Here is a 13,702-nt window from a genome sequence, read left to right on the forward strand (position 1 = left end):
CTTCAGTCATCAGTAAGTGGAGCTACACAGTGACAACCACTCTGTGTTCACATACTGACCAACTAACTCCACTTCTACTCTTTTTTCACAGACAAAATGGCGGAGAGCCGCTGTGAGCGGTTACCTCTGAGGTGACTTTTATGAAGTTTGCTTGAACGAGCGGATTTCTGCTGTTTTTAACGCAACAAGCGGACAAAAGTGAACAGTGACAAGATGAGCAGAGAGTCATTAAAGTGTGAAACATCTCAAATGTCCGTTAAATTACCTTTAAACGGAGAGAAGAATATGAAGGTATATTTGGTGCAAAAGTCCTGAGCAGTTGTGACAGTGAATTTGTATCTGTAGAAAAAGAGTCACACATGTGTATCAGTAAAGTTGAAGTCACAGAGAAGGAGTTGCACACCTGTAGAATTTTTTTGTGTCCCACAAATACAACTCAACAGTTACACCTTCTCAAATTCTTCATTACAAGTACACAAATCCTCTGTTACAAATCACAAATCAAGAAATTCCTGCTCTCACACATTTTGCTCCAATAAATGCAGCAAAAATGGTGCAAAACACATTTGCACACCTGTATCAAAGAATCTGAAGCTGTGGACAAAATTTGAACATCTGTAAATCAGTATGTGAGTCCGTGTAATGAGAGTTGCACACCTGTAGAATTCTTTCTCACAAATATACATTTTTTTCTTGGATATTTTTTCAGCACACATACAAATCAGTAACTACAACTGCTTGAATCTGCTGCTACGGGTCACAAGTAAGTAACTACAACTGCTTGAATCTGCTGCTGCGGGTCACAGATGCCGTTTTCCTCTTTCAAATCACAAGTCGCCCGCGCTCTGACTTTTGCACCAAATATCTCAGCGTACTTGGGGCAAAAGTGATTTGTGTACCTGCAAACGCGATTCGTGTCTGTAGAGAATGGGGCGGGCTTTGTTCGGGGAACAGAGAACTCCAATTGGCCAGTTCTTCTTCTTCTTTGAGTCGTTATGGTGGTAGGCAAAGTTGCTTATACGCCATTGCCGCCACCTATTGGCTGGAGCGTGGAGCCGACCGTGGCATCTTAACAGGAAACATCCCGCCTAGCCATCAGCCAGAGCTGCGATCGCGCCTTGAAAAGAACGCCTTGACTCAGCGGAGCAGTTGGCGTGTGATGTTTAAGGTACGTATGTTTTCTGATATCACCACCGTTATACGTCTGTGTATCGTTTCATTATGCACTCCAGTCAGCTACGTTGGTGAAACATGTTTAGTTAAGTTAGCTCCCCTTGCCTCCCGAAACGTAACGTAGCTAGCTAACATATTATAACGTTAGCTATGGTATCTAGTCGTCTGTCGATATACCCTCATATTCAGTTATGTGCATTGATTCTGTTTTGCCTTCTAGAAAAATGTCAGATCAGGCCGGGTCTTCCCAGGTGAGTGTCATATCGTGAGTATTTACTTAACATGAATGATGAATGATGTTTCCTAAATAATTATAAAACAATAAGGTGAAGGCTAGTATGTGTAGGCAGTGGTGGAAGAAATATTATGATTTACTTAAATAGTAGTATTTAAAGAATAGTTTGGGTTCTTTGAATTGTGGTTGTATGAGGTACTTGTACACAGTCAGTGTATTACATACAATAGACTGTGGTACAGAGATGCAGACTGGAGTACCAACATCAAGCTGGACTGTGTACTGCTGTGTGGATGGCAGCAAAATATATTTTTAACACAAAAAAAGGCAAACCTAATAAAATCACTGTTTAAGTGTGGGGTATATTAAGAATTTGTTCAGTGCTTTAACTTAGTGTTAGACAGACTCTTTTGAAACGTTAACACACTTGTTAAATCACTTTCCCAGCACTAAACTCCCTTGACTTCAACATAATTTTAACCTCTCACACCAGAGGAGCTGCTGGTCTCTGACTGCCACTTTGATTGGGCTGTTTGTGTGACTTCAGTAAATTCAGACTCATTCCAACATCAAAATCACAAAATACCACAATTAAACTGACTGAGTGAGGCAGAAGTTGACCAGCAGCTTCTGAGCTCTGAGAGGTAAAATCACTGTTTTTGTCAAGGGACACTGGTGCTGGGGAGAGAATGAGTTAACAAGCAACACAAACTTCAAAAGGCTGTCTAACTACAAGGTAAACAGCAAACATATTCATTATATAAAGAACACTAAAACAGACATACATTTACATACAGACATTTATTAGGTTTGCCTTTTTTATGTGACTTTAATCCGTTGTTAGTGTATAGCCTCATTCACAAAATTAGACAAAAATACAAAATTCTATGTAACTGGAGACAAAACTTTGCTTTTGTTCTCTATGTAGATCACAACCCATGAAATATATAAAAGAGTTAATGAAATCTGTTGAGAAATGAAAACTTAATACTGCTTTTGTATCCAGATAAACAGCAGTTCCTCTGTTTACTTGTATTTGTTTACTGAACTGTGCTTGGATCATGTCTAAATCACAACCAGGCAGAAAAGATCTGGGTATACCTCCAAAGCATATAAGCACAAAGCGTGTCACATATTCCCCTCCCCCAGCCCCAAAATGTTAGAGACATCATTGTACCAGAATGTTTTGTTTCTCCTCCAGGAAATGGTGCTCAGCCAAATACTGGACAGACTCTTCAATAGATTGTCAAGTTGGCTTGATCGTGCCCCTCTGGACCGAGACTACCTTGACTTCATATGCTCACAGGAGCTGGTTCTTCTTAGTGCATTATCAAGCGTGCTAGAAATCCCTCAAGCAGTTTATGATGCCCTAATGGAGGTACATCGCCTAGTGTCAGGGCAAAATGAAAGGGAGACATTTGTAACAGTTTCTCTGGAGAGGGGAAATACTGGTCGTCCCACGGTTGCAATATGCAAAGAGTATGTGTCTGAGCTCCTTAACATGGGCCTGACTGTGAAGTATATTGCCAAGCTCATTGGGGTTTCTAGGTGGACGCTGCAGAGACGTATGAGTCATTGGGGTTTCTCTGTGAGGGGTCTGTACAGTGACTTAAATGATGATGAACTTGACGTGCTGGTGTCAGCCATCCACTCCAGCAACCTTCATGCAGGGTACAGAATGATGTTGGGACTGCTGCGAGCTCAGGGACATAGAGTTCAGTGGGAGAGGGTTCGTGCATCAATGCACAGAGTTGACACTGCAGGGATTGTGTCAAGAATGTCAGAGTTGCGGTGTGTGGTACGCAGAACATACTCTGTCCCAGGCCCCAGATCACTGGTGCATATCGACACAAACCACAAACTCATAAGGTTGGTTGTGTTAGTTAAATAGAAATCTATTGCAGGACTTGTGGTAACATACTAATAGTAATGTTTTTCAATTAAGGTACAATATGGTGATATTCGGAGGAATAGATGGCTTCTCAAGGAAGGTAGTGATAATAATAAGTTAAAGGCCCTTTTCACAGCATGTGTTTTTAAGGTAGCATAATCATTATATAATGACTAGTAAATTGTTAATGTTGTTAAAAGTTAAGATCATAAATGTCATATTTACTTGAATCATGCTTACAACATCAAAATTTTCTTAGTAACAGACATCAGTTTGTTTTTCATTGCTGCACCCAACTGTGTGACTAATAAGGTCAGGATAGTTGCTATAGTATGTATGATTTAGGGTATAATGGGGTTTTTCTGTATTATTTTATAGATTATGTATCTTGGTGTTGCCAATAACAACAAGGCCTCCACGTCCCTTGCCTTTTTCAGTGACGCTGTTGAGAAACATGGCTTACCACAAAGGTAAATCCTGTACATTTAAATTGATATATCCTACCCTTAACTATATCACACTAACTGTTCTTCATAGTAAATGCTGCATCTGAAGGAAGTGTAAAAATATGCTGTCCTCAGTTACACCACATTCAATTCTCTAGGGTTCGGGGTGACCATGGAGTGGAAAATGTTGATGTGGCTCGCCTTATGTTCTCTATCCGAGGAGCTGGGAGAAACAGCTTCATTGCAGGGAAAAGTGTGCATAATCAGAGGTACTTATGAAAACACACATACATACATATATCGTCACCCTCTTAAAATATTGGCCTAAGTCATTTTCAAGTTTTTCTAAAAACAGAAAAAACGGATAGAAGATATTTGGTTCAGTTTTTTCTGTTTTTAGAAAACTTCAAAATATGACATAAGCCATTACTTTAAGAGGGTGAGAATATGTAATATACAGTGTGTATAGGGTATACATGTATGTAACAATTCAGTTTACGCAAATAGAAGAGATGTCTGTTATTAAGAACATTTTGATGTTGTAGATGTGACTTTGGTAAATATGAAAATCTTGACCGTAACTTTGAACTAAAATTCTTTGCTGTCCTTATGTAACTTCAGGTTTTCATCATTAACAATTTACTAGTCTTTATACAGTGGTTATAGTACTTTTTAAAAAAACACATGCTGTGAAAAGGGCCTTCAAGTTATTATCATCACTACCTTCCTTGAGAAGCCATCAGTTCCTTCAAATATCACCATATTGTACCTTAATGGAAAAACATTACCATTAGTATGTTACCATAAGTCCTGCAATAGATTTCCTTTTAATAAACACATCCAACCTCAATTCATGCTAAAGCACCAGTGATCTGCAGCTGCATGTGGGTTGCTGGAGTGGATGGCTGACACCAGGGCATCACGCTCATCATTATTTAAATCACTGTACAGATACACACATATCAAGAAGCTTAGACACATATCTTAAATATTACAACCCCGTAATATGCAGGGAAACTGTTCCTTTTCATTTTGTACAGACGCTAGGCAATGCAGTTCAGTTAGGGCATCATAAACTGTTTTAGGGATCTCAAGGGCAGTATGGTGGCTAGCTTGCATGGGCTTCTTTCAGTTTTTCACTGTCTTGGCATGTCTTTCTTTTATTAGCATGGTACAATAATAACTGTATTCGGCTGACTTTATTACTTGTTTTTCAATGCAAGTATTCTCAATGCTGAAATAATTTGAATTCTAAATTATGTGCTTTTAACAGAATTGAACGTCTCTGGCGAGATGTCTTCAGAGCAGTCACGTGCCACTTCTATGACATGTTGCATCACCTGGAGGAGGATGGTCTCCTTGATCTCTCCAGTAGCACTCACCTCTTCTGCTGCCACTGGGTCTTCATTCCCCGCTTGCAAGCACAGCTTGATGTTTTCAGGGATGGCTGGGACAATCATCCCATTTCAAGTGAGAGAAATCGCACTCCCAACCAGCTTTGGCACATGGGACTACAGTGCAACTCTGAAGAGTACAATGATGAGGTAACTATTTCTGAAATATAGTCGGCACATCACGGAGTTGAGGCAAGAGAAATTGTGTTGCTACAAGCCAGCATGCAATGCACACATTGAGCATAATCTCATCACACTCATTCACTCTTTCCTCACCATGGTTTTGCTGAGACATGGAAACAGACACAGACAGTAACACAGAACACACACTGCTGCCCTGTTGACTCCCGTGATCATTAATTTAGAGGGTTAAGGGTTAGGTTCAGAAAGGGGTGAATCATAAATTATGAGGCTATCCTTTACCTGGGCGGACCACACCTTCCACTCAGACACCACTACGTAAATTTGCAGATATTACAGGCTCTGCTTACCTTTAAATTTTGGGCCTGTGGGTCTGATGAGAGGGTGTGGACGCCTCTGGTGGTGGGTTCCTCTGATTCTGTCCCCTACTGGCTGAAGGTGTGCTGAAGTGTTGTGTAAGAATATTGATGTCCCTTGAAACCTAAGTCCCAGGCCACTGGACCAAAATTTTAGGTGGTTTTAGCAATGTTCAATCAGTTCAGGAAAAAAGCTTCTCAATAGTGTTCAAAAAGATCATCAGGAGTCAGAGTCTTGAGCAGCAAAAAAAACTTGCCTCTGAGCTTCAATGGCTAGTGCATTAGCTTATATTCCCTTTAGATTTCACTTTTCCCACACCTATTGACCAACCTCTTAACATTCACATTGGCAGAAAATTGACATCTTTATAATTCTCTTTGGTCAATATCATTATTTCATTACATCATTACTTGTGGGGCATTTTAGGGTTTTTCCAGACCCTCAAGGAGAAATCCGGCTTTGCCCAAATGTGTACAGGCATATTTTTTTTTTAAAACCTCTTCCGCCATCCTCATTACACCGCTATGTCTTTGACTTCTTCTTGTCCTTATTTTTACTTACTTACAGCTGCATTTTTGACACCCTTATCTCTTTCTTGTGATTATTTTTTTAAGTAAGTTTTATATGAGTGCACTTTGTAATTTCAAAAGTTCACACATGGGGTCAGATTCACTCTGTGGTCACACAACAAGTCATACATGGTGCAGTGACGCTTACATAAGATATGTTTTGGATGATTACTATCCCTATATTAGGCATTTAACATTTTCTTCACACTATTGTATTACTTGATCAACACACAACATAATATTTGATTATTATCTGGCATTGCAGTTTATCTTTCTTCAGCACGTCACGTCTTGTCGAAAAATTATACCACAAAATAACTTTGTATCTTACAGGATTTGCGCATGCCACCAATTGACTGGGAGAGTAGTGGCCTTACACCCAGCAATCCAAACTATGGTGTGCACATCCCTGAGAGTGACTGCCCCCTGAGACCTGAGAACCTGGCTGGACTCTGTGCTGCTGTGGACCCAATGGGACCCTCAACGTGCATGGGGGTGGACAAATACTTAGCTGCACTGCAGTATATGCACAGCATTGGCTATGTGTAGCCCTGAACAGTGGACTGGACTGTGATAAATCAAAACAGAGTTGAATAAAGTTCAACAACATGGAAAAGCTAGAAATATGTTTAATGAAAATAGTGAATACTTAAATGTACACTGACTGCTTTAACAAAGTTTGCCCATAAAGCTTTTGTAAATAAAAAATAAAAATAAAGTTCCTTGTAGTTGCTTACATTAATGCAGTTAAATGGAAAACAAGAGGTAACTTGTGAATTTGTAAGTGTTAAAATTAATTATTTTCTCATTACTTATTTTGTATGTGTTTTGTTTCTTTCAAATGAAATGTCTTTCTTATGGGCACACATCTGTGTTTCTTTTTTCTTTGTAAGTTTGCAAAAAAAAAAAAAAAGAAATAAAAATTTTATCACAAAAAAAACCCCTCTTAACATTCTGTTCAGACTCTTGTTAACATTCTTAACAGGTGTAGTATTACTCTACAACAATCCAAAGCCACTGTCATTTGTGGCAATGCAGTTTTGTAAGTGAGAGCTAAACTCACTGTAACTGTTGTAGTTAACAGGCAAGCGAAGGGTACGGAAGCATGTGGATGAAGTTGGATGTTCTGCCTGCACCACCTCCACTTTCATGTCAGCCATGGGTATCTCCCATCCAACCCAGAACTTGACTAGCTGTTTCAGCTGCTCTTGGGACACTGAAAGCAAAGACAGCGAAAGAACAACAATAAAAGTTCTCGAACAATTGAAAACTGAGATAAGTGAGTGACTACATGCTACAGTACAATAGACAAATACTGTGCTAGTCTGTAAACAGACTATATAGTGTACAAGTACACAGGACAGAAAATAATTATGCATTTTAAACCTTATTACTGTGGGAGGGACATTGTGGAAAAAGGAAAAAGTATGCAATCGATATGCAATATACCTGTTCTCACAAACTCACGCAAGTACCCCATAATTCGGCATTTGGAATCAACCGAGTAACCATCGCTGTCATCATCCTCCAATGATCCTGCTTCAGGCCATTTGATTTGGTCTAAAACAATCTGCAATAATTAAAAAAACAGGATGATTATGACAATACACAAATTATATCACCATTTGCAGGTTTCATTCTTGTGTGGCTTCTTTGACTCATTTTACTTCAACGTATTCATTCAGACTGAGGGTACATAGTTTAAAATGGTCAGATGGTACTTAAGATATGGTTTATTATTGGGGAGAAAAATTACATGCACTACCTGGGCACTGCATACAGCCCTCAACTGACATGGAAAAACTGATGCCACAGTGTCTGGTCGAGATTGCAGCAGTGGCAAAATCAGTGACTCCTTCAGTCCCTGCCTGAGCTGCTTCAGTTGGTGCACATTTCGCCCAAGCACCTTAAAATAAATCATGGATAAATTATAATTAGTCTCTCCTGTCAAGACCATGTCTTTTGTTTAATTTCTGTCTGCAAATTATCTGCAATGTCTAAAGTTCTTCAATCTATCACATACAGTAATTACTGTCTATTGTTGTAGTCCTATGATGAAGATTCAGGGTGTTTGATAAGTTTATTCAGAAATGAAAATTTCAGTTGTACAAAAGCAAAAAGTTAAACTACATGGAATAAAAACAGCGATGGAAGATAAAGATAGAAGATAATCTAAAGCATTAGACTACAAAGAAACTTGCTCTACAATACTTAAACACCATAGCGACCAAAATCTAAATCCAAATCGTTCATGGATCGAGTGTTGGAACTGGGATTTACTGCATGCTGAAGCAGATTGTGAAGAAGCCAGGTGCTGTTGGTTTCTGTTAATACAGGGAGGTCCCATGCCATTGCCAACGCATTTATAGCTGCCCTCTGATCCAGAGTGAGTGCACTGCATTGGTTCTTGCATTCATCTCTCTTCCTGCTTGATTGTCCATCTTCATACAGCTTTTAAGTCAAAATGAGACCAACCACAATAACATTTAAATTGTATGTACATGTACATGTACATTGAGTGCTGTCCAAATTTTCAGTGACACTGCTGTCTATTAAATATAGCATATTGGGCTTGGCAAGAAACAATATATTTGAGGTTAAGTGCTTGAGAATATAATGTTATGATATGAGCATTTACATTCATATCAGGTGAATTGTATGGTAGTTATGGCTCTTTTTTTTACACTCACCACTTTTATGTGAATTAAAGTGAGTGGACAGCTGCTTGACGGCTGTTTGGCTATTTGTGTTTCAAAATTAAGATTGAAAAATACAACTTTTTCTACATCACCTGTTGAGGATGTAAATACCCTAATATTAAAGCTGACAATATGCACTCTTACATCTTTCATAGCTTCATTTAATACAATGTGCTGAGGTACAAAGATTCAAATGAAACAGTTGCTGATGGAGTGCATTGCACCTCTCTATACTTACCGGTTTTATGGTCTCCCTGATGTCCATGTCCGCCACATCTTCAAGGGTGATGGTGGATGTCTGGGGTGGATCACCCAACAGCACATGAAGAACTGCTGGGCTAACACCTGTCAGACGAGGGCCACCATGAAGGAAAGAATGGCCTATCATTCTTCCTGCCACAATAAACATCTCATTCTGCACCAACACTTGGGAGGTGGAAGGGATTAGGTGGTCAGGTTGGCCCTCAAACAGCAACGTGCCGCATGCATTTCCTACAGAGAAATAATCAAAAACAGAAAGTACAAAATAATCGTTTCTTTTGACTGCCGTTCAATCTTTATGCAATACTCCAGTGAGGAAGGAAGAAATACATACTTTATCATGAAAAAGTTTGACAAACATTAGGAATGTGCAATGAGACAGATAGCTTTTTGTTTTTTCTGACAATCTATAAAAATTCAGATTGAGAGTGAGCCAAAATTATTACCTATAATATGCTTCCGAATCTCAAATATTTAATAACTTTATTTACTCAAATATTCCTTAACTTTTATGTCTATTCACGTAGCAGATTTGTCCAGAGGACTTACCAAAATCAACTGTGAAACCATGGTGCAACTTGTGCATGACCATACTGAAAAAGTGTCGATTCACACCATCTCCAACGGCCACATCTCCTAAAAACACAGACAAAGTTTAAAAGTGTACACTAGTACTAATCATGCCTATTCAGGTATAATTTTACACACACACACACACACACACACACACACACACACACACACACACACACACACACACACACACACACACACACACACACACACACACACACACACACACACACACAAAATTTTGGCATTATGTTTCATTAAAATCAATATTAAAATATTTTTCACACATCCTCAGGGGAAAACAGCAAGAAACAGGTGAACAGACAACCATCATTCTCTTTACATGCAATTAAAACAGTAAGGCGTACAGCTTAGTTAAGTTACAGTACCCTGAAGTTTCGCTTGGAAAGGTCTTGCCCAGTCAATGTTGGGAGCCTTATAAAAGGAGAGGATTCTGCCCTCTTGGTCCTCTACATCTTCTGTGATGTCAATTTTAATTTTTAGGGTAGGCTCATCTTCTCTGGACTGTAGCCATTGCTTTTTGTACTGGTCTGCTGCCACTTCTGGATCGTCAATGCTTTTCCAAGCTGGAAATGAAAAAAGAAATTTTGTTTAAAGTGATAATCACACCCTAGCTATAACAAGATGTCTGAATCAATGTGGTCAACATTCCTTGCTCACTCAGTACACTTAACTCATTACTGCATGAGCAAATACACAAAGACTGGTTAGTGAAAATTCAACAACATTTGGTCTATATAGTCTACATGATCTGTATTTGCCCATGTGGACCATGTAGACTATTATAAAGAATGAAAACCAGGCTGACTCATTTTGCAACATCTACATTGCAAAGTGTATGGTGATGTAAGGTTGCATTTCTGAATTGTGGCATTTATTGTAAAAGCAATGTCATTTTAACCATATTACACAATTATGACTAATTGTATTGTATTAGAATTAACTCTGAATGAATAAATGCTAACCCAAATCATCTGTTTCGATTGGTCTGGACAATGGGACATCGTCAAGCGGCAGGGTAGTTGATGTGCAAGGTCTAGGGTCAGGTGTGCTGACCATGTGCATACTCTCAGAGTCAGATGGAGTTGAAGAAAACTCAGAAAACCTTAACATAAAGCATAAAGAAACAACAATAAGCAGAAATACAATAATGTATATAGTCTAAACATCACAGTTCAACCAAAATACAGAAGACCTCTGCAGACCTCATATGGCATTGTGCCATGAGGCCCACCTGATTGCACCCATTGAGCCAACCTACTACCTGCAACACATGCATATGAAATGAGTATCTAGAGCATTATGCTACAAATCAAGTAACCTATACATAAATGTTAAATCATTTGCCGTTTACAGTGCCGACTCTTCATTTAGTGTGTAAGGATGACTTTAAACTAAATTTAAGATTTTACAACAACATCTTACTATTTAGCAAAAACTCTGTTCACTTGTGAATGGCCTATCAACTGTTCATCCAAACTACTTCAAACTTGGCATGTGTCTTGCTGGTAACCCGAGGATGTGCATACTCATGATCATAGAAAAATTGGTGCGATTTGGACGTTACATGTGTGCGTGATATATGTATATGCCTGTAGCTTTTTACCTTCATTTGATAGTGCAGCCAAAGTGACAAGAAATATGGGAGAGGTGGGACGACATGCAGCAAAGGGCGCTGATGGGAATCAAACCCAGCCAACTCAGGCTTAGTACATGGAGCATTACGTGTAATTGAGTAATAAAAAAATATCTTTAAATTAAACATCAAAAGTGAAGAAGTAGTGTGAAGAAGTATTTTGGATGAGTAGTTCAAGAAAGTTACAATCAGCCTGTTACGAAAAGGCACCTTCTGGACAGGCACAGAACTAGTTTGTTATAATGAGTGGAATACCTTTCCCCACATGAACTTGCATGGTAGGCAACAGTCTCTGCAGGAAACTGCTTTCCACAAATTGGACAGGAGAAGTCCTGTGGGCCAAGCAGGTTACAAAGGAGTATATAAATGAACACACCTGAACTTGACAATACGACGGTGGTAAATGAACCAAAGAAGATAACATGCTGATGTCTGTGATATCAGTATGTGTAATTATCTAAAATGCTGCTTCAATATTATAACTGAAACATCAGTGACATCTTACCACACAAATGATATCCGAAACCTGTTCCGCTTCCTCTTCAGATGCACCTCTCTTTTGGGTAATATAAAACACAATGGTCAGCTCAATATTAAGTCACAGTACACAGGCAGTGCAGGAGTTCATACAATCACAGCTGAGGAACTTAAAGGTATAGAAGACTCTTTTTTGATTATTAAAGATGTTTATGAAAACTTACATTGTCTTGACAGGACTGAATATGGAACTGAATCAGGGGCAGAGGAATCAAGCAGCCACAGGTCATGCATTCGTTTTTTGGCATTTTTTCGAACTCTGCAGCATCATACGGCAGCGGGGTGGTATCCATTTTTTCTTGAAGAGGGACAATGTATAGCACATTTTTCCCACTGTTTGATGAAGACCGAAGTATCTTTGCAGTGTACCCTTGGGACCCCTGGGGCAGTGGAGTGGTCTTTCTTTGTCCACTTCCCCCTTTAGAAATGAAAACATTTTATTAGCTCATTCTAAGGGCTTAATCTTTCTATATATCATAGAAAACATTGACATTCCAGATAACATATCACGATACATTCGTAACGTTTAACAACCTTTTCATGCATATCTTTTATATATACAGCAGGTTTAGATATGTTATGCAACAACGGAAAAAGAATATCACCTGAAGCTTTTTTGAGCAGCCAACCACCACGCACATCTCGCATTTTGGGAAATTCTTCCAACAGTACTCTGCTTATCTGGAAAAAGTTAGCAATGCGGTCATTGTGGACGCACTTTTAATAATGTCATCAGCTGTAGACGGCAGAAAAAGATCATAGTCCAGTTAATGTGCTAGACAGAGATGGTTGACAATAATAATGATACTTGGGAAAAAATAGAGCATTGTAATAGATGCACAAACCATAACCAAAAGCATAACTAAAACAATGGAGAGGCCATGAGGCCAAGATGAAGCTGCCCAGAGAGTAAGAGATCAGCCTTGGAGAGCAGCCCATCTGAGACTTTTGCCCCTCCCACCTCTCAGGTGCAGCCTGTTACATTGATGACCCACCCAGGCTCTTGCAAATGAGCAGAGCAGCAGACAGGTGTGCCATCACAATGTAAATATCAGAGATTAGCAGAGCAAAAGTGATTTGATGTGAATGAGCTCTGATATTTCGTAATGTAACTAGCTGTCCTGCCACCTTGCTGGTTAATCAATATAACTGTGCCATCACTAAGAATAGCATATCATCAGGATTTAGTATCTTTATGACCGGTGTTTCTGTATTAGATGAAGTGAATAAGCTCAATGATGAATTAACTGCCCACCATCTACCAGCAGTATGGTGGCCACGGCAGAAATCACAAGATTTGAAATATCAGCTGAAAAACTACTATGATGTTGCTTGAGTTCATTGTTGTCTTATTCTTAAGGCTCACCTCTGCGTGATCTGCATTGTTAGGCACATTTATGGTCCGCCTTCCAAGACCTGCTTGCAGGAGCATTGCCTCATCCTTTGGTGTTTTGTCTGTGTTTGTAGGTTGTAGGCAGAACTGCAGTTCCATAAATTTTACCACCGACATACATGGAGGATCTGCTGACTTCCTTTTGCGTTTCTGGCCTCCAGAATACAATGCTGGGAAACATCTTGGATGAAGCATAGACAGTTATTGAGTGAACATCTAAATATCAAAGGACAACTTTTTTAAATAAATGTAATTGTTTTAATACTTAAAACCATAAAATTCAACATTACTGTCAGTTTAAATACATGCAGTATACTGGCAGTATTGCCAAGTTTTTAGTAATTCCTTCACTGACACATACAAATGCTACAAATCA

The 13,702-nt window shown here is 39.1% G+C and overlaps 2 protein-coding genes and 1 long non-coding RNA gene across 5 annotated transcripts in view; 1 reads left to right on the plus strand and 2 right to left on the minus strand.

Moving 5' to 3' along the window:
* The window catches only part of LOC311253568 (NACHT, LRR and PYD domains-containing protein 3-like), a 379,521-nt gene that overhangs the window by 339,950 nt on the left and 25,869 nt on the right, over positions 1–13,702 (minus strand). The window lies entirely within an intron of this gene.
* On the plus strand, positions 288–7,133 carry LOC311253572. Of its 2 annotated transcripts, XR_014621712.1 has the most exons (5): positions 288–763; positions 807–1,168; positions 1,394–1,424; positions 5,019–5,289; positions 6,540–7,133. It is a non-coding gene; the product is annotated as an uncharacterized lncRNA (long non-coding RNA). The 2 variants fall into 2 exon arrangements; XR_014621713.1 differs by lacking the exons at positions 288–763; positions 807–1,168; positions 1,394–1,424 and adding an exon at positions 3,835–4,014.
* On the minus strand, positions 6,801–13,502 carry LOC311253570 (uncharacterized protein). Of its 2 annotated transcripts, XM_084347634.1 has the most exons (13): positions 13,300–13,502; positions 12,539–12,614; positions 12,098–12,351; positions 11,902–11,952; positions 11,652–11,728; positions 10,726–10,865; positions 10,129–10,326; positions 9,716–9,802; positions 9,144–9,397; positions 8,487–8,657; positions 7,972–8,112; positions 7,656–7,776; positions 6,801–7,422 (listed from the first exon to the last, which is right to left on the minus strand). In XM_084347634.1, the coding sequence occupies exons 1-13, from the start codon at positions 13,441–13,443 to the stop codon at positions 7,205–7,207; spliced, it is 1,932 nt and encodes a 643-aa protein (XP_084203760.1). In that variant the 5' UTR covers positions 13,444–13,502; the 3' UTR covers positions 6,801–7,204. The 2 variants fall into 2 exon arrangements, with proteins under 2 accessions (XP_084203760.1, XP_084203761.1); XM_084347635.1 differs by lacking the exon at positions 8,487–8,657.

The sequence above is a fragment of the Pagrus pagrus genome, assembly GCF_965226575.1.
Source record: "Pagrus pagrus genome assembly, chromosome: 24".
Lineage (NCBI taxonomy): Eukaryota > Metazoa > Chordata > Actinopteri > Spariformes > Sparidae > Pagrus > Pagrus pagrus.